Raw genomic sequence first — 26,209 nt, 5'->3', positions numbered from 1 at the left:
GGGTGTCTTCTCCCAATGGCATGTTTCAGCTCCTTCAACAGATGTTCAATGGGATTCAGATCTGGGCTCATAGAAGGCCACTTCAGAATAGTCCAACGCTTTTCTCTCAGCCATTCTTGGGGTTTTTTGGCTGTGTGTTTTGGACCGTTGTCCTGTTGGAAGACCCATGACCTGTGACTGAGACCAAGCTTACTGACACTAGGCAGCACATTTCTATCCAGAATGCCTTGATAATCTGGAGATTTCATTTTACCTTGTACAACTTCAAGACACCCTGTGCAGATGCAGCAAAGCAGCCCCTAAACAGAACTGAGCCTCCTCCATGCTTCACAGTAGGGACGGTGTTCTTTTGGTTGTATGCTTCGTTTTGAGTCTACGACCATAGAGCTGATGTGCCTTACCTAAAAGCTCCAGTTTTGTCTCATCTGTCCAAAGGACATTTTCCCAGAAGCTTTGTGTCTTGTCAACATGCATTTTTGCAAATTCTAGTCTCGCTCTTTTATGATTTCCTTTCAACAGTGGTGTCCTCCTTTGTCGTCTCCCATGAGGTCCACTCTGGCTCAAACAACGACGAATGGTGCGATCTGACACTGATGTACCTTCAACTAGTAGATCACCTTTAATGTCTTTGGAGGTTGTTCTGGGCTCTTTGGATACAGTTCCAACTATTCGTCTCCTCAATTTGTCATCAATCTTCCTCTTCCGGCCACGTCCAGGGAGGTTGGCTACTGTCCCGTGGGTCTTAAACTTCTGAATAATATGTGCCACTGTCGTCACAGGAACTTCAAGCTGCTTAGAGATGGTTTTATAGCCTTTACCTTTACCATGTTTGTCTATAATTTTGTTTCTAATGTCCTGGGACAATTCTCTCCTTTGCTTTCTGTTGTCCATGTTCAGTGTGGTACACACCTTCTCACCAAACAGCAACGTGACTATTTGTCTCCCTTTAAATAGGCAGACTGACTGATAATGGGTTTGAAAACAGCTGTGATGTCAATTAAAGGACATACCTGAGTTCATCTTGACCCCCTGGGTAATTACTTCTCAGTCTTTTATGGAGGCACCATCATTTTTGTCCAGCTCTATTTCATTAGTTTATTTTTTTTAAATAATTCTGTTAATCAACAAAACTAATGGCTGATTTTGATTATTTAATTTTCAATACATTTTAATTTATTGTTATTTTTGAACGTTTCAAGTCATTTCAGTGAGCATTGTGGACTTTCTTTCTTTAACTGAGGGGTACCAACAATTTTGTCCACCACTGTAAGAAGAATGTGTGTATTTGTTCCAAACAGACTATATACGTTTGTTTGTTTTCTATGGTTCAATGGTTGACTTTAACTTCAGTAGAAGCAATTTTTTAAACCACAAACCATATCCAGTTAGGATTCTTAAACTATGATATTGAGCATCTTCGTTGTATCTTCCTCCTCTGTGGTCATTTTTGGGGATTTATGGCGCATGCTTCAATTGTCCCTTCCTGGTTGTAACACCTCTCGCTGGTCTTTGTCCCCGGTCCATTCCTCCGCTCTGGTTCCCATGCAGACACAGCAGGTCTTTGTCTATCTGACCCATTAACAAGCAGAGGAGTCACAGCCACTGTCAGTCGCTGCTGACACATTCCTTTGTCTCTTTCTTACGCACACTTGTGTGAGTACAAGGCCAAACACAGGCTTTGGACCGACAGCGCTGATCCCAAGCATAAACTCTGAGAAATAATTATCTTTTAATGTGGACAGACAGACTCTTGTGTTGTTGTACTTTTTTGTTTCTAAAAGTCATGCAGAAGCTAAAACTCAACAAACCGAATGCAACATATTCCTTTCATAAGCAGTCCACGCGCCAACTCTACAGATTGCACTGATATTAATTAGAAAATGATGGATTTTCAGAACAGCAATTCACGTGTCAGACAATAACCTCCGAGGGGCACAGAGAGGGAACAGACAGACATAAGCCTCTCTAATCTGGAAGTCTGCCTAAATGCCATTGTTGCTCTGTAACCCACATCCTCAGCAGATAATGCTGGACTGAATTACTCTACCTGGAGTGCATTGACAGCGTCAGGAGGCAGCTGCTTTGACAGACGGCTGTATGAGACAGAGCACATTAAGAAAGCAGCGGGGAAACCAGTAGGGAGGCTGAAATCGTCTCTGCACCGAACTGCCAACCTATACAGAAGTTAACACCTGCAGGGTCACTGTGTTTGCAGCATGAGTCAGCAACGGGAAGTGAGCAGATCAGCAAATGGATAAATGAGTCAACGTAAAAAAGAGCAAGTGAACAATGAAAGAGGAAAACAATGTAAAAAATATTGAAGAAGCAGAGAGAATCAATTTTAGACTTGAGGAACAAGTCAAACTGAGGCTGAAATCTCAACATGACCTACTGTATTAATCAATCAAATCTTTATTTATAAAGCATTTGTCACAAGATTAAAAAAAGGACAAAGTGCCTAACACTTCACAAGTCATCTCAACCTCTTCTTTGGGGCAGGGTAACTGTCAAAAAGCGACATACGCATGAAATCAAAGTTGAGCGTAAAAAATTAATACATTATGCACAACTTTGCAAGAAAAATATGAATACATTTGGTTTCATGTTTGACATGTCTGTTTTGATTTCGATTTGTTTTCTTTGAATTGGAAATTTCCCCCGTTAACTAAATTGTACCTGTGAAAAAAAGTGAAATTGTTCATGCCCATTCTTTTCTATGGACATGCTGTGAGCAACAGTTTGTAGCACTGACACTGAAGCTACGTTCAGCAACGCACATTGGAGGCTTCAAAGGCCTTTCAAGCTTTTTTCCACAGGTACATTTCATTGCATCACTGCATTCTGGCGATTCTACCCTACTGCAGTGCACAGACATCTCCTTTTCTCTATCATACCATCATGTTGGTGCTCATCTGCTGTACTGCCGCTTTTCTGCCTTGTCGCCGCTTTTTAAACTTGACAATCCAGCCAAATCAAAACATTTTTTGAGGCTAAGGTTAAGGATGAAAACCCTTAATGTTTGCCTCTGCCTGTAGGCTAAAAGCAATCATTTCTGACAGTTACCCAACAACTCCAGCTATTGGTTGCTGAAAAACCCCAGTAATTGTGATGAAAGTCAAAAGAATGACAACACTGCAACCAGCTGGTGGAAAGCCATCATTCTGCTGAAAAAAACTCAACTTCAGGGCATTACGCAGATGTTCTGCAGTTCATCTCCTGCCAAATAGGACTTTCATTTGACAGAGGGACAGTTTTGGGAGTGATGACAAAAAAACGAAAAAGCACCATTTTACAGTTTATGGAAGTAAGAATGGACACAAAAACACATGGAAAATATTTCATTCAACTGCTTGTATCACAAGACTCTCTGGTTGTCAAAACTTGTGACAACATTGGATCATTGCCCGTTTGGTAAAATAGGTCTGCTTCTCAAAACAAACACGGGTATAAATAAGGCAAAAGTCAGGAAAAAAAATGTTGACATAGAAACTGTCTTAAAACACTCCCACCGTCATTGCTAGCAGATGAAGTGCTGTTAGATACGATTGCTCTTTGAGGTGAACCTTCTTTTAATACAGGAGCAATGCTGCTACTGTACATACACTGGTTTTGCATGCTAGTCCTGTCATAAAAAACATAAAAGCCATTTATTTTAGGTGGGGAATAGCACTCTTCCTTCTTTCCACTCTATCTGATTACAGACTCCCTCTGGGAATGATGACACCACTCCCAGAGGAGCCGGACCTGACCCTGGCAGCTGAGCCCCACATTACACCTAATGGCACTCAAACATTATTAAACCCATTGCTTAGACCAGTGGCTTTATTTCTCAGTTGCTTTATTTCTTTATATGCGGAAATAGGAAATCATAATGACTTCAAAATATTCAGGTTCTGTGGCTGTAACACAAGCCCCAATCACCACACTTCTACACATTTGTCGTTTTAGACAACAGGCTTTGGTGTTTGGACATTTATGCTGTTCAGGGATTTACCAAAGGTACATTATGGCTAAACAACAAGAGCTAGCGCTGGCTTTCTTTAGAGCACCGTGCTTCATTCACAAACCAGCTTTACAACAAAACAAAAAGGACAAAAAGGAAGTAAAAGAATTGGTAGTAAGTAATTGATGGTAAGAAGAAAAGATCATGAATACAATGAGGCTTCAGGATTAGTCTTCTACAAACCGACCCTTTCAGGCTGCAGGATTTCCAGAGCCTTTTATTTTAATCTTTATTAATGAAATACTTTAAAATTTCTAAGCCTTTATGAATACTTTTAATATTATTTAACATAAAATTTGCTTTTGCTAAATGAAAAGATGTTTTATTATTAACCTGAGGCAGTGAGTGGGTGCCTAATTTTTTTAAAGGGCTGTCAAGGACATTTTGTATAATGGCTTGAAACATGAAACTCATTGCTGTGAGAGGTTTTATTTTATATCATAAAAGGAGAACATGACTGAACTTTGGCTCGGCTCACTGGTAGGTGTTATTAACATGTTTGGCAAAGACGGAACCCTGTTGTTGCAGACAGACAGCGTTGGACTGAATATCTTTGAAGCAGGTTACTACTTTCCACAACATTAAAATGCCTAAATCATTTTTAGCAGTTCTTCAAAAACCTATTTTGTGTAAAATTGAAAGTAAAAAATTTAATAAAAAAATAAAAATAAAAAAAATCACAAAACGACATTTTGCCCTTTTTGAACATACCGGTGAGTGTTACTGCAGCGAGACTGTAGTGTTAGTGTATTATTAAAAACCATGTGCTTCCAGAATGAACATTTCTGAAGCTTTGGCTCATGATACTGAATCTGAAATTCTGCATCCTGGAAGACACAAACATGTCAGAACAACAAGAACTCTGTTTGGTTCCTATGGGTTTTTTTTATTTTTTATTTAATTAATTGGTTTCATTCTCCGAGGCCAAACTGGATATGAAAGGAGAGATGAGGTTTCCTCACATGTCTATACAAGTTCTGCATGACGGATGAAAGAAGTCTTTTAATTTAAAAAATATCTGAGGATAAGTATGAACCAAATCCAATGAAACAGTTTCAGAAACAAGAGAATCTCTAATATCCTACAATCACCATATACTCCTTTAACCCTTTACCACCAGAGCTTTAGCCTAGTTTTGCCTATATTTCAACTACCGTTACTCTTCAACTGTTTACGCAAATTAACATAACTCTAGCAAAGAAAAGCAGCCTTTTGCTAATTTGGAACACTTAACAGCAGTGAATGTTTATGAAATCAATGTCAATCAGAGGATTCTGTTGTGGAGAAAAGTGCCTTTGCATTGTTATGCTACATTAAAAGTGTGTTGCGTATTGTTGCAATGCCGATCTGAAAAGCTGCTTTTCTCCGTGCCGGAATCAGCCGATTCACGTTGATCGTGTGAACATGTGGAGGGTTCCGGTGTGTCAAAAGACCATGTGTTATTAAGGCGTTGCGAGGGACATCTCTGGTGTTCGAGGGTTTAAATCAGACTATCAGGCAAAAAAATGGGCCAGAAGAACAAAATATTTAGAAATGCAAATTGGACACTACTTTTATTTGGAATAACACATGACAGACATTTGATTACCTTATTGCAGTTCTTTTAAATGATCCCCAAGTTTAAACTGTCTACTGTCCTCTAGTGTAGAAGTGGGGCCAAAGCATTAAAGCTACATTGTTTAAAAAGTTTCAGAACCACAGATATAATCCAACAAAACTATGCCTGGAGCCATTTGCTCAAGGGCACTTGTCAGTGTGGCTAGAGGAGCAGAGAATCAAACCACTTTTTCTTAAGCTACGTCGGCAACGGGCGGTCAAGCAACCGCTTCCAATGAAAAGTCGCTGTGAATGTGCGCAAGTGTGCGTTTCAAGCTTCTGTGTTCAAAACTCTTGAACATCTAAACCTAGAATTTCTATTCAAATTGAATCAATTCTGGAAATTATTGCCATTAAAATATTTCACTAAAACTGGGGAAGAATGTCTCCACCAGCCGAGGATCTCCACAGGGCTGTGTACTTTCTCCTCTGCTCTTCTCTCTGTACACTTACTGCTGCACCTCCAGCCATGACTCTGTTAAACTGATCAAGTTTGCGGATGACACCACCCTCATTGGGCTCATCTCTAACGAAGAGGACTCTGCCTACAGGAGGGAGGTGGACCAGCTGGGGTCGTGGTGCAGCATCATCATCCTGGAGCTTAACGCTCAGAAGAAAATCGCAGAAATGATCATGCACAAACTGTCACAGCCTCCTCACCCCCTCTCGTCCTGTCAGACTCTCCCATCACCATAGTGGACTCTTTCTGTTTCCTCTGCACCACTATCACACAGGACCTTTAGTGGGAGCCGTCCATCAGCTCCCTGCTCAAAAAGTGTCTGCTGCAGTTGAGGAAAGCCAAGCTGCAAGCCCAGGTGATCATAGAATCCATCCTCACCTCCTCCATCACAGTGTGGTACGCTGAAGCCACAACCAGGAACACACATAGACTCCAGGGTATAGTGCACTCAGCTGAGAAATAATTGGCTTTAGTCTTCCATCTCTCCAGGACCTATATGTCTCCAGAACCCGGGGGCGTGCAGGTCGGATAGAAGCCGACCCTTCTCACAACTCCCTTCGGGCAGGAGGCTACGGTCCATCCGGACCAGAACCTAGCAACACAAGAACTGTTTCTGTCCCTCTGCCGTTAGACTCACAAATACTTTTTAAATCTTCCCCCATAAAACATGTCAACTTATCAGTCCAGTTTTCCACTACCTGCACCTTGTTTCATTCTCTGCTGAACTATTGTCTTTATTTTTATTGTTCTGATCACTGTGTCTTTGTCTTTTGGCTCATTAATGTTTATTTTATTATTTTTAGTTCATTATTATTCTGAAGTGTTGTATGTGGCAAATTGGCACCACAGCTAATTCCTAGTCTGTGAAACTGTTTTGTTCACAATCACTGAAAACAGCAATAAAAATCCCTCTGACTCTAAATTCCAATTGGCAAATGAATTCATCACCAGACATGATATCACATGTAGTTTACTTGCATTGGTGCTTTGTAAATGGAGTAAATGGACCACAGAAATTCAGCTCTCAAAGGTGGAATGGGCTCTCAGGATGCTTCCCTTCTCATCCCCTCCTTTAACGCCAGCAATTAAAACATTCCTCCATGCTACTCAGCTGTGGATCAATGGACGTGTTAGTCCACTGAATAAAAACATGGGTGTGAGTGTAGCCTCTTTTTAGCTGCTGGAAAGAAGAAGAAAAAAAAGAGTAGGCGCTAAGTAGGTGGGAGTTTAAAAAAAGCCTCCATTGAGAATCAAAGAATGGTGTCACACACTAAATGAGACACACCTCTTAAATAATACAAGTCTGTAGGAGACAAAGCTCCATCAATGCAGTCCATTCATAAAGGAACTGAGCCACACAACAAACAAGCGAGTACAAATGCCGGTGCTTTACTTTCCGCTCACTGTTCCTGTTCATTACAGTAATTGGTGGCAGCTTCTTTCAGCGTTTTGTTCCCTCTTCTGTCACACGTATTAGATGGCGGTGATGTGGCTGAGCTGAAAGACATGTCATCAGGCGTGTGTTAATCTGCATTGTCCGCATGGCTCATTCTGAATAGCTAAGCAGCCTCTAATAATAGCAGGTACGAAGGAGAGTCCACCAAACATCGGGGTCCCTCTGTACTCATTGGGAAGCACCCTAATCTTCACTCTTCCGCAAACAAAGCCAGCTCTTCATCGGTAATGGTATGTTTCTGTCAATGCATTACTCGTTTCCCTGCTTCTTTGGAACTGAAATCTGAGCCTTATGAACACAATTTAGTAGAACTTATATTTAAAAAAAAATTTAAAAGGAGCAAGATTTTTTCATTTTATGGACAACTTTGGGTGTTTTTTTGCCTATATTATTGGTCCCAATAGTGAGATAACTTGAATTTAAATGTGGTATTTTTTGTTAGCATTTTGTTGGCATAAATAGGTACTTTTGTTTCTATTTTACAGCTTTAAAGTCCCACTCTAATCATCTTTTGACCTATTGTACAAGTGTCTCCAATGATCTTTTAATTATGATTATGCCATTTTAGGGGACATAGTTTCTGCAGAGCAGCAGTAGTTCCTTAGAAATTTCTCACTGAGTTGTGGGTGGGACCATTCGCGCGTAGCAAGCCTTCCCACACTTCCCATCATCCCTTTGTTTACACTCTGTCCCACTAGCTTACAGCCCCTCACACTCCCAACATTAATGGTACAAGAAAAAGGTCTAGCAATATTGGAGGTATCCAGCCGAACACTTTTGATCCAGATTCCAGCTCAGACGAGGAAAACAAAGACGTTTATGGATCTATTTGTCTGCAAGTGGATGCATCAGAATGGAGCGGAGCAGGGAGATTGTGGCCCGCCGACTGTAACACCTACGTCACAGCAACAGGCTTTCTTTCAGCTTAATTTTTTGTCTGCTCCTGACTAACTACAATCAGACTGAAATGAATCCTCAGAGAACAAGATTTTCATTGGAGTGGGTCTTTGAGAAATGTAAAAAATTGCCTTCATACCGTTAACCATTGAAAACATCTCAGCTAAACAGACACACTTAGTTAAATTATCTTTTTCTTCTTTTTTAACCAACAGCTTGGCTCGTTTCCAACAAATGATCTCATCTCATGCAGTTTAAAAATGAAGCTTTCTGCTGCTCCAACACTTTTACCTTGAAACCACATGTGGGTGGAACCACAAAACATCGACTGGACAGTTAGTTGAACCCAAACTCTTGCAGACCACAACTAATGGAAGCACTCCAACCCAGAGCAAGGAACCACCTCAGGTTTGCTTTTTTAAATCACTTCACTACATGTTTTCCATCCTCGTCACATAAAGAATATTAATATATTAAAACATAATATATTTAGGAAAGACAGCATTGTTGTTTAGACAAAAATCACTCAAATCAAGTTTTCTTAATCATCCTTAAGTTGGGCAAGCGTGATGCTGATCGTCCTTTTTCCATCAGATTCTTACCTTTTATCAATTTTAATAATTACACTTTATCATCTGAAAATAACATTTAAAATAAGAATTATTTAGTAAATTAAAAAAGCATTTTAAACTTAAATATCATTCAGTGTTCCGTGTTATCTCAGGTGTACACACGCAGCTAAAAAGATACTTTTTAGTCAAATTTAATAGAAGTATGAATGAGAAATCACAATTAATGGATTATGCTTTTATCCAAAGCAAATAGCAAATGAAAAACAAGACTGAAAGAGCTTTTTTTTTTTTTATTTGTCTGGGAAGTTGCCAAATACTTGAGTGTTCAGCCATTGCTTGAAGATTGCAAATGAGGCTGCAGATCATCATCAGAGCATCGTAGGACCACAAAGCAGAAGGTTTAGCTTCTTATCTTCTACTATGTTGATATGTGAGTGTCAGGCCTTTGAATCTGATGGTGCAGGTGTTGGAAGCCCATGCAAAGACTTGAAGAGTGATATGGCTTATCTGATTGGATGAAACCAAGGAGTGCTGCATTTTGGGCCAAAGAGGCTCGAGTGTGTAGGGCTGATAGCCCTATGGGGCTGATAAACGACAGTTTCACAAGATGATGAGACAGAGAAAATCTGACACAGGAGACAACTATTAAAATCCCACTCTGATCATCTTTTAAAGCATTTTCAAAGCATTCCCAGCGATCTTTTAATTAAGCAACCAGTATCCCTTTCCCCTCCCCATTCATGGAGCTGTCCGTTTACACACTCTCCTGCTAACTTACAGCCCCTCACACGTTCAAGCTAACATAAGCAGTGCAACAGATATGGCAAGCAGTATTGGGTCTATCCAGCTGGACAGTTTTGTAGGGCTGTCACAAACGATTATTTCAGTAGTTGATTAGTCAATGATTATTGTGTACGTAACGTGGTGGGCAATTTTTTTTTTTTTTTTTACAAAAGGTGATCATGCTGGTAGTCAGTCTGTGGAGGTTCACGCCATGTATGGTAGTGCTACTGCTCGGCGGTGCGTACACAGAAATTAAAATTTTACATGTATAGTTCATGAATTTCAATTTGACCTTATAAAAGATTAAAAAAATTACGGTCCCAGGTCAGCTATATGCTAGCACAAAAAAAGACATAATCGGCTTGCAAGCTATAGGGTTCCTGATCCCTGCTCTAAATCGTTGTCTAAACGTCCCATAGAAATAGTAAGCAAAACTATTTTTATGAATATGGGTTTTACTTTATTGCAATTAGTGAATAGTAAAATATTCCACAATCATTTTTCCCTCATTAGTTTGCAAAAATGACAGGTGGTACCAGGGTGCAGCACCCCAATCATGTCTTCAAATCCATCCTCTTCAGCAATTGACAGAGGTCTCAATTCTTTTAGAAACGCGTTAAAAAAAAGGTCCATACACACGGACTCGCGTTCAAGCAGCCACTTCAATGAAAAGTCTAGGCCAGGGGTTCTCAAGGTTTTTGTAGCGGAGGGCCAAATTAGGAACTCGACATTAAACTGGCGGCCAATTTTGGTGAAAAAATGGATAAACATAAAAAGTTATTTTTAATAACTTTAATGACCAAGTGTCATTTGTGCAATTAACCAGGTGTTCCAGAAGTTTTCCCAGTTGCGGTCGGAGGTTGCCGCCCGCAGATCTTCTGATTGGTCTAATGATTGTGTCATTTGACAGACTTAATTCTTCAAACTTTCTCTTTTGCCGTAAACAAACAATGTCAGCTACTTTCAGCACACATTCTTTTTACAAACTCCCCGTCAGTTAAGGGGCTTGCTTATCATTCTCGCTGGGCCATTTCCAAAGCCACAACGTAGCTAGCTTCTGTCACAGCTTCACTGGCTTTAGTCATTTTTGTAAACATTATCTGCAGTGCAGCACAGCCTCGTTGTAGTTGTTGGAGCTTATTGTTGCGCTCCTCGCCGGTAAATTTGTTATAGATTTTATGATTTGTAACATAGTGAAGTTCTATTGATTTCTTAGAGCATTGCATTTACCTGCTTGCAAATAAGGCACAGGACTTATCCAGCCTATGAGGTACGAAAAAGTTAGCATTTGTCCACTTAGCTTGAAGCGCCTTTTCTCCTCGCCAACACAACGTTTTTCCTCAAAGGAACCTGCTCTGGCCCTCTTTTATTGAGGGCCACAAAATATCTTCCTGTAGGCCGCCATTGGCCCCTGTGCCGCACCTTGAGAACCCCTGGGTTGTGCAAATGCGCACACACCTGAATTTTAGGCCGCTGCTTCTGGAACACACGTGATCACACGACACTACGCAACTTTTTAAGTTGGGTCATGGGCTCTACGTACAAATTGGGCGTTTCCTGATTGTGTGCTGAATGTTCACCTAATTGAACATTTTTACGCAGAATCGCGGCAACGTGGCACTATGACCAATCGGGGATTTGCAGAATTTGCACCACTTTGCGCACCGAGCCTTTTCCTATTGTAGGTGCCGGACGAACCCTAATAACAGTAGATACACCAAAGAAAAATAATCTTTTCCCTGTCGCACCTGCACGTCTGGCGTTTGTCTGATTTAAACACAAACGGCTGGATGCACGTTCATTAAACCAAAAGGACGAAAGGAAAAAAGACCCGTTGACGATACCAAATTAGCGTAGCGGATTTTTATTAGTTGACAGCCCTTCAGTTTTGATCCAGATTCCAGCTCAGACGAGGAAAATAAAGGCGTACATGGATCTATTTGTCTGCAAGTGAATATATAAGAATGGAGCAGAGCAGGAAGGTTGTGGCCTGCTTATTTTCTGTCAATTTTTTTTTTTGATGCACAATGATTTGAATAAAGCAATACTCAGAAATCCAATTTTCTTTAGTTGTGTCATCCATCATCAGAAAAATTACACAACATGTTAAAAACAACAAAAAAACAATATTTTAAATCAAAGTGGGTCTTTAAAAATTGAGGATAAAGTTATGTTGAATGGCGGGACAGACACAAAAGACCAGAATTTATGCCTTGCAGAGATTCAGCTTGAATTTGATAGATAAAATATCCCACATGAAAGAAGAGGAGGTAGATGATTTAACAGAGAAAAAATATTCTGCAAACGAGATGCCAGTATAGCTTAGTCAGTTTGTTAGTTCATTTTAGTATTTTCCTATTGAACTCTTTGTATTCATGATCCTTTTGAGTCCATGTTTTACTTCGAAGCCCATCGAGACGAATGTTGTTGTGATTTTGGGCTATACAAATAAAATTGAATTGAATTGAATTGAGAACAGGCTGAGGAGTCGGATTAACACGCATCAGCCAACATCAGACGTCCAAATGTTTGCTGTAAATCTGTTTACAGCAGTGGAACTGGTATTCAGCTATGACACAAATACACAATGCATGAAAATACCAATACAAATGAATTCATCCAATGTTTCTGGGGCTATTTTTCTCACAATCGAAGTGTATTTATGATGAACATTACAGACCAAACTCATCTTTTAAAGCGGGACTTTAGTGAAGCTTAGTTTCATTTTATATGCAAAATTGAAGGTGCAGATCTGTAATAATTTCCTGTCTTCAAAACCAGTGGATCATCGCCATTTTTCATAGTTGTCCTTGAAAAAAATAAAAATTGTAGGTCTGTCTTTTGTTAGCGGGACAACAAATGACCCAGTCGTCACCCTTCACATCCTCTGCTGGACTCTACTGGACTTTCTGTGACTGAGAAATGGCTGATGGTTAGCGAGATTAGTATCCAGTCACTTAGAAGCAGACCTCAGAATGGACAAAGACTGAGCTGTTTTTTTATTGTTTTGTTTTTTTCTTCACTGGTGCCGATTAACCCGAAAAAAAAAAAGAGAGGAAATGCCATGCTCAGAAAGGAAACCCATTGGGATGAACATTTAGAAAATGACTAAGTTAGGAGTGGTTAATTTTTTTTTCAAGATGGATATTCTTTAAATTTCTACAATAATGATATAAAACTATTTAACTCCTTATCAGTTCTCACAGGAAAGAGGTTGTCCTTGCCACCTTTGGCTTCATACAAACAAACAAAAACTCAAATCTCAAAATGACAAGAAATATTGTTATGCAGGGTTAGAGGAAGTTGCTATTCTAGACTTAATCTATGCATTCTAGTAATGGCATTTCTTCAGGAGTGAGTTTCAAACCTTCTACAACTGTTATTCCTCCTCCCACCTATTCAAAGTGTGTTTTGCTAATGTGATAAAATGTCAACAAATGTTTTTGCAGTTTTTTCTATTTGACTCGATGACTAAACTAAACTAAATCGAGCCCCTCAGTCACAACTGCCCTCATGGTTGGATACGGGCTGGCAAAAAATCCACAATTCTGTACGGGGCACGCAAATGGCCCCACAAAATCTTAAAGTTGCAGACTTTGAGCCTGTAAAACAAACATGTCTATGCACATTTTTTCTATGGGCATGCTACAGGTGACAGATTTTTGCAAACACGTAACCAACATGCAAGGGTGAGGCAGGCGAGATGCAGCCATGCCATATGGATTCTTTTTTCTTTTTCTTTTTTAACCTCCCCAAAACCCTGGCCTGTTCAAGTGATAAGTGTGCGCAACTTACTAACGACTGAGTGTGGCGTAAGGGTTCCATTACCTTTTTGTCCTAAGTGTGTGTAACTTACATTGCCCTTAAAAATACTTACAATACAGTTACCACATGCACACCACCCCACCACCCATTTGGGTGCATGTTACTGAGGCTTAAGCAGATCCTATTCAAGGAATTGAAGGTTTATCCATGTGTTTGAAGTTACGCCACGTCTGTATGGCGTCAAATTTCTGTTGGAATAAAAAAAAAATAATGGCACAAGTGCAACTAGCCTCACACTGGAGCAAAACTGTTCTTTTCTTTGTAAAACTATGCTCCTCTGGGTACTGAATTCTACAAAAAAAGCAGACTCATAAGCGTAAGGACACATCACTTGTGTATGCCCACCTGTTACCTCATGGTTCTAGATCGCTTATTTACCAGTAGCCATTTTTAGAGGGCGGTTTTGAGAAGGAGAACGTCAATATTTCTTCTGATTGGCTAATACTAAAGGCAGTCGATTTTACTAGCCATCACAAAAGGGTTGCTAAGTCAAACCTGTTGCCCCTACTTTACCAACACCTTATGGCTCATCTTTTCAATATAAAATTCCCTGCAGCATGATGGCTGGTGGGTTAAAACATGACATTTTGGTGGTATTGATTGGCCTTTAACAATCAATCAATGCATTTCCACTAGGCCTGCACAATAAATCGCTAAATCGCAATAAATGGTTACCTTAAATGTACTAAAACAATCTTAAGGCAACTTGAAGTATTTAACAAATCCCTTTATGTGTTTGACCAATCGGATGGACTCCTTTTAACCCTTGTGCTAACTTAGGTGACCCCACCCTTGCATTGACGTGTTCTCCCTACCATGACAAAACAGGAAAGATTTCATGTAATCCATGGAAACCAGTGAAGATCACAAATTATTGAAGAAAAAAGTTTCAGAGCACTGTCTAGTGGGTCTAGGTGACCCAACTCCCAATGTTAAAGTGCCTAGGATTGTACAAGGGTTACGTTAGAGGCTAGGCTCCTATGAAGACAAAGGTCATTAAGAGTGTAATTCAAGTTTTGTTGACTTTTATTTCAATTAAAATGTTGCAATGAAATTATGTTTTTGGTTGTTTTGCTATTTGTGTATCGCAAGTTATACCATCATCACAATATTGATCACTAATATCGCAAATTGTGAGCTTTCCTCATATCGTGCAGCCCTAATGTCCACTAAAACTATGCCTCTTGATGGGAAAATATTGTTGGACATACTGTGCCCTTAAATGGGCTTGAATTGGTTCTGTGGTGAATAGATTCACCACCACAGCCTTATTTAGAAAATATACAGATGGCTGGAGTTCTACAACATTGGTTACTAAAAGACAGGCAGACATTGTCTCTAATGGACCCAAAAAACATTCTAACCAGATGTGTGTAACAAATGAAAACTTAATGGAGCGCTGCTATTGTAGATTGTGCAATTTTTGCAGTCCTTACATTAGTCGTGTCATGAAAGCACACAGACAAATTGCAAGCATGTTGAGTTATGACAAGTTATAGGGTGTAAAATTTGAGCAGGCGGGCCAGTTAGAGGCAAGTTACACGCAAAAAGATCAAGGAAATAGCAATATATCACTGTAAAACAAAAGTAGATAATCAGAAAACTGTCTGCTTTCGAAGGATGTTTAAAGAATAGACAAGTCAAACAGGAAAAAGGAGACAGCTGGACGGGGCAAGGCAATGAGAGTGAAACCGAACAAACAACCAAAGAAGGTTGAGAAAAGACCAGTGAGACAGAGAAAGAGACAGAAAAACATGAAAAAGCCCCAAAACAAGAAAAAGTGAAAAGTAAAAACAAGAGTTTTCAATCTGTATAGAACTTCACTTTGAGGACTAAACCAGGGGCTCTCGTGTGTTTAGGAACAGTGGCTTCTGTTTAAAATACCAATGGGAAACAATATTACGAGACAAAACACAGAAGTTTTGAACAAACATACCCACTAAAATCTGAGGGAAGATCACAGAAAAGAAATACTCAGTTGGAGGTCTGTATGAGCCACTCATTCACTGAACATGCTCAGCAGTTACCTTAAACTTCCTGGTATATTGGACCAACATGCAAAAAGTTATTAATCGATGGAGGTAGTGCCAAAGAATCCACAAGTGCAGTGAAATCAAATTCAAAAGTTGGGTGATAAAGCAAAAAAATGATCCCTCCACCTCCTGGCTCCAAATGAGACGCCTTTTCTGGGTCCGAGTACAGTGGCTCTGTACATAGCATTGGCTACATGTAACCATGAAGCAGCTTTCCCTACAATGATTTCTATTCAAATCAAATATCAATCCAAGCTCATCAATAAACACTTGCACAAGTGACTCCATTCAAACCACTATTAACTTCGCCAGCCAGTTCTGGTTTTAGTCTTAATCTTTTGAAGGACATGGTTTCGTTTAAGTCTTATTTAAGTCATCAGATGTGTTTTTCTTAGTCTGGCTTTAGTCGACTAAATATCATGAGAATTTTAGTATTAATGTAGCCTTAAGGTTTTTAATCTAGTTTTACAGTAAACTGATCCGCTTTTTTTAATTGCCAACCATTGACTGTATATGAGAAATGGACTGACTAAATGAAACATAACCCATTGAAAAAGGCTTTTAGGTGGCTCTAACAAAAAAAAAAGGCAATCCAGTAGCCATTTTTTCATGTAACAATCACTGCCACATTGGAACCAGATGACATCAGTGAACAGTGATTGGTCCCAGCTGGTCTGAGTCAACATTTCTATTACAACCACTCTCGCCAATCAGGAATGAGCTTGTTGGAAGGCTGCAACCCTACCACTTGAAAGCAAGCTACATGAAATCAAATGTTTTGAACATTTGACATGAGCCAACATACTTTTATTGAGGCATCTGATTGGCCAGTTTATAACTTAAAAATACTTGCATCATAGAAAAAATACCAAAAGAATGGTGGATTATGTATAACATGTTAAAAAGGGTATCAGAGCAAGAATAGTTATTCTGACAAATATAATGGCTGTTTATTTCTCTGTGTTTATGGAATTTTGGCCTTTTGGGACCAGTGGGTACTTCCTGTTTGGAACGCGACCAAGAAGGGGTCACTAAGTCCAGTTCTCATATACAGTATTCACTCTGATTGGATACCTTTAGAAAGGACCCAGAAAAGAGGAATTCTTACTGGGTCTCTTCACTATTCGTATCACCCCAACATTTTCATTTTGTTTTTAATTAATCGACTGGAGTGTCAAATATAGATTGTTAAGGTCTTTCTTATTACATGCAACATTTTATTGCCTTTTAATTTAGTTTAAGGCTGAGTCCGACTTCACTCAGTACTCCCTAACCCCACTGAATAGTCTCCACTATGCAGTGTGGGACTATCCAGTGCCCTGGATTTTGTAGTATGCAGTATGGACACATGCCCTCTACATTTTTATTTTTTAATGCCAAATGTGACCTTACCCATTTGCCAAAGTAAAATCTAATAAATTTGAACATTTTACAAAGACTGTAATGATTCTGTGTTCTCATGACTAAAACTTGGAGGGTTTATATATATATATATATATATATATATATATATATATATATATATATATATATATATATATAAATATTAAAAAATGTATAAAAATTACATAATCTCCCTTGTGTGACTTATTTTCACCATTTTTCAAATGACAAATCTCTACACATTGGGGTCTATATTTCCCAATCCAGTGTGCATTGATACACAGTTGTTGTTTCTTTGCAGAGACTTCTGGGAAATGTCCAGGGCATTGGACTTTGGAATTGTAGATTTAGACATCCCTAGAAAAAGGCAAACGCCCTTTGTTGACTAACTTAACGGCAACTCCAACCCATATTTTAAATCCCAGCAGGCTAGAGCTTTAATTTCTCTCTTAGAAAAAATAAAAGACGGAAAGATCATTGTTAAACATAACTGATATTTCAAATTGAAACAGAAACCCCCCTTAAAAAAAAAAAAAAAAAAAAAAAAATCAAGGTTTGATCCGAATTAAGGGTAAAGTGAATTGTTGTATCCCTAATTAGAATGAGACATTAGAAGCATGTTCCATCATGTTCATGTTCCATCAATGATAATTTTGCTGTGTTCCATTAAAAATAAATGAATGTACACACAGACCAAACCCCAACTCCAACCTGCAGATCTATTCAAATTCTATTCAAATCTAAAGTTACTCTGGCAACAGCCTGGCTGTGCAGTGACCATCTCTTCAGACTTTCTAGAGCAGAAACACCACATGTGTCTTCTGTTATCAAGGACCAAAAACCCCAAGAAACTATAAACGTCACACTTTAACTCCACCAGGGCCAAAAGCCTCCACTGAAAGAGGTTTCTACAGGGGAGGTGGCAATTAGTGGTCACCATAAGGCCTGCTGTTTGATACGAGTACCCTTTGATAGGCAGGAGAGAATGATTATAGCTCTATAAACTTTAGGATGGCTCCTCAAAAAAAAAAAAAAAAAAAACAGAGAGCAGATGCCAAATTATATCTGTGATAAAAATAAGTTCCAAACATGTCAGGCACAGTCGGATCTCGTCTCTTTGTTTCCAGAAAAAGGTTTGCAGGAGTTTCAAGACATAGAAGCCCCTTCTATCGAATAATCCTGCAAGCCTCTGTCTGGCCAGGCCTGAATAGTTTGGATCACACGTCAAGAGCCAACAAAGAGTGAAAACGGCGTCATTAAAGCTTCTAATAGGCCTTTAAATATGGGCATTCATTCTCAAATTGCCTTAATTGCCCGTATTGAGCAGTGAATGAATACGTGTGCTCTATAGATGAATGAATCTCTATTCTGAATACACGACCACATACAAGGAGCCAAAAAAAAAAAATGGACTTGGACACAGGGAGAAAGTCTCACATGCCCACACAGGCTCCTTGATGGCCAGTGTCATTAGAAGCCAAGAGGTTAAAAAATGTATAAAAGGGACACTGCTGTGGCAGCAGGAACAGCCACACTTGTTTGAAATGCCAAACAGACACAGATAGAATAGCTCTTTTTAAACACCACTCCTCTTCGGAAAAACGACTAGACTGTAGAAAATAGGCGATGAAAGCACGTCGCTTCGGCTAATAAGCACCTTACTGAGCCACCGCCCTGCCAGCTTTAAGGCAATGCTTCACACCAAAAGGTCAAGGATGAAAACACTTAATTTACAGAGACATGAATCTTTCCTTTCTTAAATGCAGCTATCTGTTAGTTTATTATTATTAACCTATTACCCACTTGTTGAGTTTGATATCTCTGATTATTGAAGCCAAAACGTCATTAGGATCCCATATTAGAAGGGCGCAATACAGCAGAAGATATTGAGTAACTGTTTGACCCATTTTTATCTCCTTCAGTAGATTATGTCAACATCAATGCATCAAATGCCTTCTCACCTCGGGACAAATTGCTGTCTGGGTTTTGTTTTTGCTGTCAAGTTGAGACATCAAGGAAAGGGAGAGAACAGATGTCAAGGCTGTCGTATGGCAACCAAGCCCCCCCCCCCAAAAAAGAATTTGTGTAAATATCAACACAAGATCCATTAGTATCGACATCAGATGGGCCATTAATAGAGCACCGGATATCAGCTGACAGCTTTCATAAATATCCTCTTCCATCCTTTGATGGTTTGGACCCCAAACTATGAGCTCAAATGGCAAGAATGGTAAGAAGTTATGACCTTACAAGGCCCAATCCCTCATATCATGTGTTTGAGGGGTTCTTAGGAAAGACAACCATAAAATTCATAATTACATGATTTATGTTTACAAATCTTCGGTACGTGTTGTGATTCACACTTTGGAATATTTTTGGTTTCGTCTTTCCCACACATACTAAATTATTCAATGGGCTTCCATACGAGGAAAATGCATCGTAAATTTAGCCCTGGAGCCATACATGGAAACTCTCGTAAATAAAACAGTTCGACAAATAGTCCCAACGTGGATTTAGTGAGTCCAGTGCGTTGCCACGAAAAGCAACACCCTTCGATGGCTGCTGACGAATCACAAGCTTCTGCAGAGATCTAATATGCCTGCAGAAATTTTACGAAAGGCTTTTGGATTGGGATGACAGGTAAGAGAAAGAGGTAAACATGAAAACAGCTCTCAAAGAAGTTAAGAAAGGCTATGCAGGTCAACCAACAGCCACACATGCAGCTATACACCCATGCACTGAAACTGACAGGGCATTTCTTAAAAACAGAAAGCAAATGGGTGAAACTCAAACCACTTTCAGTCATGTCATGTCAAGACCTGTGCATTATAGCTTAATCTTAATCCCGCTGTAAGTACTTTTACTGTTGCCCTTCGTTCTGGCTCAAAGCGTTCTCTTCAAAAGCCTATACCATGTCATTGCGCAGCATACCTATGCAGCGGCCGCAGCATTTTCTGCACACAGGCCAGACTAAAACCCACCCGATGCCGGTGTCGGATGGCCGGTATCTGCTGGGTGGGCTCATTCCAGCGCAGAAGTGCATGAGTTTAGGTGAGAGCAACTCTAAACCTCTGCAGGGCAGCCAGGGGAGGAAAAAAAAACCAACATCACAGTTGATGCAACCTAAGTTGGATTTTTCTAGAAATAAGTTAATCACTTTATCACAAGATTGTCCAAAGAGAAAAAAGCAAAACATAGTTGAGGTTTGAGTTAGTAAAAATTTTTTATCTTTGAGATTAGTTTTTTTTTTAAGATTCAGCAACTTCATTACATTGACTGTAAAAGAGCTGGACTGAGAGACCCTTCCCCCTCGCGTACTAAACAGCAAGTACCTCCAGGACCCAAAAAAACAAAATCCCATAAACTTCTATTGAGAATTAAACATCTTTACTCAGTCATAATATTTGTCAGAATAACCATTTTTGCTCTGATATCTTTATAATATGTTCTTGCTAATCCTTATTTTCAATATACTTTCAAAATGTTTGACTGATTCTCTTGAGCCCGCTTTCAAGTGATAGCGGTGTGAACTTCCAACAAGCCCACTCCTAATTGGATGAGAGTGACTGCCATAAAAATGTAGACTCAGACCAATTCTGACCAATGACTGCTTACTCAGAATTTCTGCTTTAGGGTGAAAAAAAGGCAAATGAATTGACTTTGGAACTGCAAGTAAGTCATTGTCTACAGGTGACGTCACACTCACTCGGTCCAGTTCTCATAGTCTTAGTCATATGTTCATTCTGATTATCTATTCAAAATAAGTCTGGATAAATGCTGCATCATGCTCAAAGTATTCTTGATTTTGGGTCTGTGTTGTTAGATGTAATTTTGACGCCCATTCATTGCAACATCAGGCAGAAATTCCTAAATCACCATTCTTAGACAATGACTAAAAAACACTGATTCTAAAACCTTTATAATAGATTATTTTAAATAATTTGGCAAAAAGGATGGATCCACTCTGTGGTGTTGGACTTCTAAAACATGACTACAAACACAAATCCATTAAGATCCCTACGTTTCAAATTAACAGAGCATTGATGCACTAAAACAGCATATAAACTGTCACAACAACAATAAAAAGCCCCATAAAACTCATGTTCAATTGGTAATGTGTTACCAAAAAGCTTTCAGTCAATCAGCCGATGGGTAAACATCCATAAAATGGAAGGGAAGTAAAGGGGAAACACAATGAAAGGCCAAGCAAGATGCAAACAAGTCAACTGTGAAAACCAGATTAAGAAATCACACAATAACCAAAAAATGTAAATAAATAATGAAGATCAGACATTAAAAAATGGGATTGAGATGCACAGATGACAAACTTGAACCTGTATATGTAACCATAGATGTGCCCTGAAGGTTTGTTTTTATGGGTATCGTTTCCCCATTTATTTCCCTTATGTGGTATTGAAAAAGGGCCGCATCGTGGTTGTGAGAGAGCTGATAGATACCCAAACTAATGCTGGGATTAAGCATCTTAAACCACTGAATCCTGGCTGCCCCTAAACTCTAAGACAATAGCCTTTCTGCTGACAAGCAGTCGTGGAGACCACCTCTCAGATCGTCCCTTGCCATGGCTGACGCAGTAGCCCGCTGACAGCTTTTTCATCAACAAAAGCCTCGCTGTTGCACTGACAGGAAGTGGTTGACCCTATCAGCAAGTTGGCTTGGGAGGAATCTGGGAGTTGAAGCTCGCAGGCAAAGCATTCCTGCCTCCCCCTAAAGCAGTGGCCTTCCACAGGAGGCAGAATAGCTCTGGGAATGTGAGCTATGTGAAGCAGCAGCTTGGACACACCTGCCCAGACAAACCAGCACTATGGGAAACCTTCTAATGCTGGGTTTTAGAGTAAGCTGCCACATTCAACCCCACCCTGACCTCAGCCAATTCCACAAAAAGAGCCCCCCCCCCCCCCCCCCCCCCCCCCCCCCCCCACCTCCAGATCCTGTGCAGACACACAAGTCATCCCGGTCAGGCGAGTTTCCAGGTGATGAACCTCAACAGCTTCAATAATTACAGATGAGTCTACTTGTGGTGGCAAAGGCAAAACAAAGCCGTTCCCACACTAGAAGTGATGCAGTTGACCTGACAAACAAACCTAAAATACTTCTAATCAAAGCCTCCTGAGAAACTCTCTCAGTCCTTTTGGAATGTAGACTGAAGACCTCCTGCCTTTCTTTAATCAAGATTTAGAGGGAGAACTAGGTTACTCCCAGTGAGAGTGAAGCAACTGGCCAAAAGCTGCAGACAAATCGAGAAAAGACGAGCTCTTTTATTTTGAAAGTACACGAAAAAGACAACCTATTTCCCCCACTTATAGATAGTAAACACACTAACTTTTATTTATTTATTCAGGAAATTCTTAGGACAATAAGGGACCTAATGGGTCTTGTTTAAAGGCTGGTCGCTGTCAGCCAGTGACAGGCTCCATGTCAGCATCCAGGACCCGGCACAGCACGGCACGGCTTTCTCGGATCACACTACGCGGCACGCCGTGCTTCCTGGAGAGCAGGAGCGGTGCGTTCAGGGTGTGGGCGGGAGCGGTTCTTTTCGCAGGAAGCTCGGAATTGTGTCACAGGAAAATTGTGTCACTTTTTTTTTTCTTCTTGGACGTGTTACTAAGATTATCTTGGGTTTCGAGCTCGGGCTGTGCGGTCACGAAGGGTTCAGTGGCTTTAGCATCTCATCCTCGCCGTTACGACACGTTGTTTTTAAGCCTGAGCTAAAGATGCGTTCACTTCCCCGAGGAAGTATCAACAAAAGTGAACTTTCATTGAAATAAAATACACAGAAATGGGACAGCCTTCGACACAGACGTTAATAGATTCATAATTAGCATTTTAATGCAACTTTTAATAAAGCCTACAAAAAGCAGGCTCGTGCACCTACAATTAGTTAATGAATCCATAAATTATCTTCCTCCTATTTTTTTACAAACCACTAGAAAATATTGTAATCACTGTTAGTGTTTAGTAGTGACTTCTTAAGTATTTTTCGAAACGTGCACACAACACCACCTTCCATTCACAATCCTCCTGCCGTTGTGTCTTCAGTATAAGAAATACATTTAATTTTCAGTTTGCAAGTACAATACATGCAACAACTTACTTCGTATGTGTGGTCGGAGCTGAAATGCTTTGTTGCTTTTGTCGGGCGGCAGCCTCCTTCGAAAACCAAACTTTTCGCTTGTTATATTTTTTTCGTAAGTCTCAAAATGAATATCCCTTTTCACGTCTGTTCATTGTGCCAAATCTTTTTAAATGTTACGCATCGACAGCACGCTCTGTAAGTCAGAGAACAGATTATCGCAGCACTGGTTTGAAAGCGGTTTGTTTAGCTCAGTTTCGCCAGAGTTTGAGAGGAAGGCTGATCTGAGATCGGAAGAGGTTTCCCTGAAAGGCCCGCTCATTCGGCTTGTTCATTGGTCAGTCGTTTCTAGGCGTGGTTTGCGTGTAAGGGCGGGGAATGATTGGCTGGGATCCCTGTCAATCACTGTATTTGTTTTATATGTTGCTGTGATCCCGAGTGTGAATGAATTTTCGTCACTTCAAGGGAAAAAACTATGCTTTCAAACCTTCTGTTTACTTTATTGTACTTTAAATTTGCATTTAAATTGTACTTTCATAAAAATCTGTGTACTTTGTCGTAAATTCAAATTATTGTAATATTATTCGACAGACTAAAATAATGCGAAACTTGTTTTTTTTTTAATTAACCTTGATTCTACACGTTTACGTTTCTCCTTGTGCCGATAAATGTTATCTTGTTTTTGATATACAAATATCTAAATTTCCTTTAAAGGACACAAAACATTTTTGACAGAAGTTGGAAAATAAGTTAATAATTATGTGTTTAATTTCTCGTTTTGGTATCAAAGTAACAAAGATATTGGAGAACATCGCCCCCTTCCGGTTAAATCAAAAATAAAAATAAAGTCAACCTCGTGTTCTGGTACAACTTGAGGTTACTTAATCAACATAATGCATTTTTTTTAAACAGTGAATAATTAAAATGTATAGAATAGAATAGAAATGTATTGATTCTACAAAGAGGAAATTACTTTGTTTCCACTGCTCAACAGCGATGGATCAACAGCGGATAGATGATAAATAACACTAAAAGTAAATTATAACAAATTCTCACTTAAATTCTACAAATGATTCCTTAAAATATTCACAAAAATAGTTGATTGAACCAATATAATAATTATAGTATAAATAATCATTTTAATAGATAGATAGATAGATAGATAGATAGATAGATAGATAGATAGATAGATAGATAGATAGATAGATAGATAGATAGATAGATAGATAGATAGATAGATAGATAGATAGATAGATAGATAGATAGATAGATAGATATTTGACCTTTCAATTTTAAACCTGTAATAACATTTTACAGCCACTAGATGTCTCTGTTAAACAACGTACTCTACAAGTTCTTATGACCACACATCACCTGTCAAAAGCGTTTGCGTACAAATTGCAAACAACTTTACATTTTTATTTGATGAATTAGGGTTAGGGCTGTTTCAAGTGTTTTAACAGGAAAGTGTAGCGCCATTAGACTGCAGATGCTGGTATTTGAAATTTTAGTTGGACCAAGGTTGCCAGGTTTGTTATTGCAGACTTTAGTTTCAAGTAACATATCGGTTTATTAAAAATATTAGGTTGCTCTGATTACCATTGTTTTTGATTTTGTTTTGCATTTTAATCATTATTTACTTGCTCGTGCGTGTTTTTGTATTCCTTTCATGTCTTTCTTAATTTAATCTTAAATAGTTTTTGATTTCATTTAACACACACACACACACAAATAAAATTATATAGATACATTATATAGATAAATTATATACAAAAAAAGAGAAAAAAATCTATCTATCTATCTATCTATCTATCTATCTATCTATCTATCTATCTATCTATCTATCTATCTATCTATCTATCTATCTATCTATCTATCTATCTAGATATAATTTTTTGTCTGAAGCACTCGTGATTTTCCGAGAGACTTATAAATAAGCGTAGACGTCTTCAAAACTGGCAACCCGAAGCGCAGTTGAGCAGCAGCGGCAGCAGCGCTGCTGTTTGTGTGAGTGGGAGATGGACTGAAGGAGGGCGCTCTATCAGACCAGCGCCGTCGCTAGCTTTGCTCTACCCACTAGCTAGATAGGAATAACAGACCAATTCAGGTCGTTGAAATCAACAACAAACTACGGTGCCATTACCAGTCTTTCACATCCCACTCTAAACACACTAACACGGCATTGATGGTAATGTATGCAAGGAAACAACCGAGACTCGGCGATGGGTAAACACCTTTTTAAACATTACTTATTCTGATTTTTGCCTCGTAGCTTCGCTTTGACAAGCCGCCATTTTTATGGAAACAAAAATAAGTGTCTGGAAACTCGCCCTTTCGACTAGTGCGGCCCCTCGAGGCATGTCTGAGCTCGGACATTACAAGTTACTCACTGCTGCATGTTTTCTCTCTTTTTTTGCAGGTGCGACCGAAGAGATTCTCAGCCCTATCAGGTACGTGTTAGCCAGCTTGCTAGCTAGTCCAAATAAGATTAAAATGGACACTCCAGCTCGGGCTGTAGTAGAGCTCAACAGGCCCAAACAGTGCGGCAAAGAACGCGAAAAGTAGTACAAGCTTCGTCACAGCTATGCATTCAAGCCCAACAAACAAACATAATGCATGTTTTTGTTGACGTATATAAAGTAAACGAGTTTTATTCGTCGACTTGGACGCTTTTGTAAACGACATTAGCTAGTTTTACTGCATCTTCAAGCTAACACTAGCTAAGTAGCTTTCTTGCTAGCAATTCCGACTTGGGCCTGACCGCGATCTGTCATTTTAAGGTTAAAGCCAGCTATACTGTCTTTATTAATTTTTTTCTTTGAATTAATTGGCAAAGAAAGAATTGTCATAACTAATCAATAGTTGCAAGCGGTCGCTGGCAAAGACCCCATAACTTCTGTCCTTTGATTTCCTGTTTACATTAGACTGATCAGGTATTTAACTGCACCCTACGTGACAATTTACCTAAGCTAAGCTTTTTTAAGTAATAGTTTAATGGATTTGGTTCTCTATTTGTTATAACTGGCTGTTTTGTAAAACTGAAAATACATTCATCTTTTTAGAGATGAAAGTTTTGATTTGTATTGATAGTTTTCCTATTTATGGTTTTC

The 26,209-nt window shown here is 39.3% G+C and overlaps 2 protein-coding genes across 5 annotated transcripts in view; one reads left to right on the top strand and one right to left on the bottom strand.

Moving 5' to 3' along the window:
• mpp7 (membrane palmitoylated protein 7) overlaps nt 1-23,381 on the bottom strand; it is a 157,164-nt gene extending 133,783 nt beyond the window's left edge. For 2 of the 3 annotated variants that reach the window (XM_023949912.1, XM_023949914.1), the window contains exon 1: nt 23,121-23,381. The gene's annotated coding sequence lies outside the window, so the exon portion shown is untranslated. The remainder of the gene's footprint in view (nt 1-23,120) is intronic. The other variant, XM_023949915.1, reaches the window with a different exon arrangement.
• Nucleotides 23,382-25,076: 1,695 nt separating this feature from the next.
• wac (WW domain containing adaptor with coiled-coil) overlaps nt 25,077-26,209 on the top strand; it is a 33,053-nt gene continuing 31,920 nt past the window's right edge. Inside the window, exons 1-2 of one of the 2 annotated variants that reach the window (XM_020712509.2) lie at nt 25,077-25,325; nt 25,519-25,549. In XM_020712509.2, coding sequence (XP_020568168.1) covers nt 25,285-25,325; nt 25,519-25,549 — 72 coding nt within the window. In that variant the 5' untranslated portion in view covers nt 25,077-25,284. The remainder of the gene's footprint in view (nt 25,326-25,518; nt 25,550-26,209) is intronic. The other variant, XM_004080884.4, reaches the window with a different exon arrangement.

This window comes from Oryzias latipes, chromosome 20 (genome assembly GCF_002234675.1).
Source record: "Oryzias latipes chromosome 20, ASM223467v1".
Lineage (NCBI taxonomy): Eukaryota > Metazoa > Chordata > Actinopteri > Beloniformes > Adrianichthyidae > Oryzias > Oryzias latipes.
This window is presented reverse-complemented; position numbering and strand designations above follow the sequence as displayed.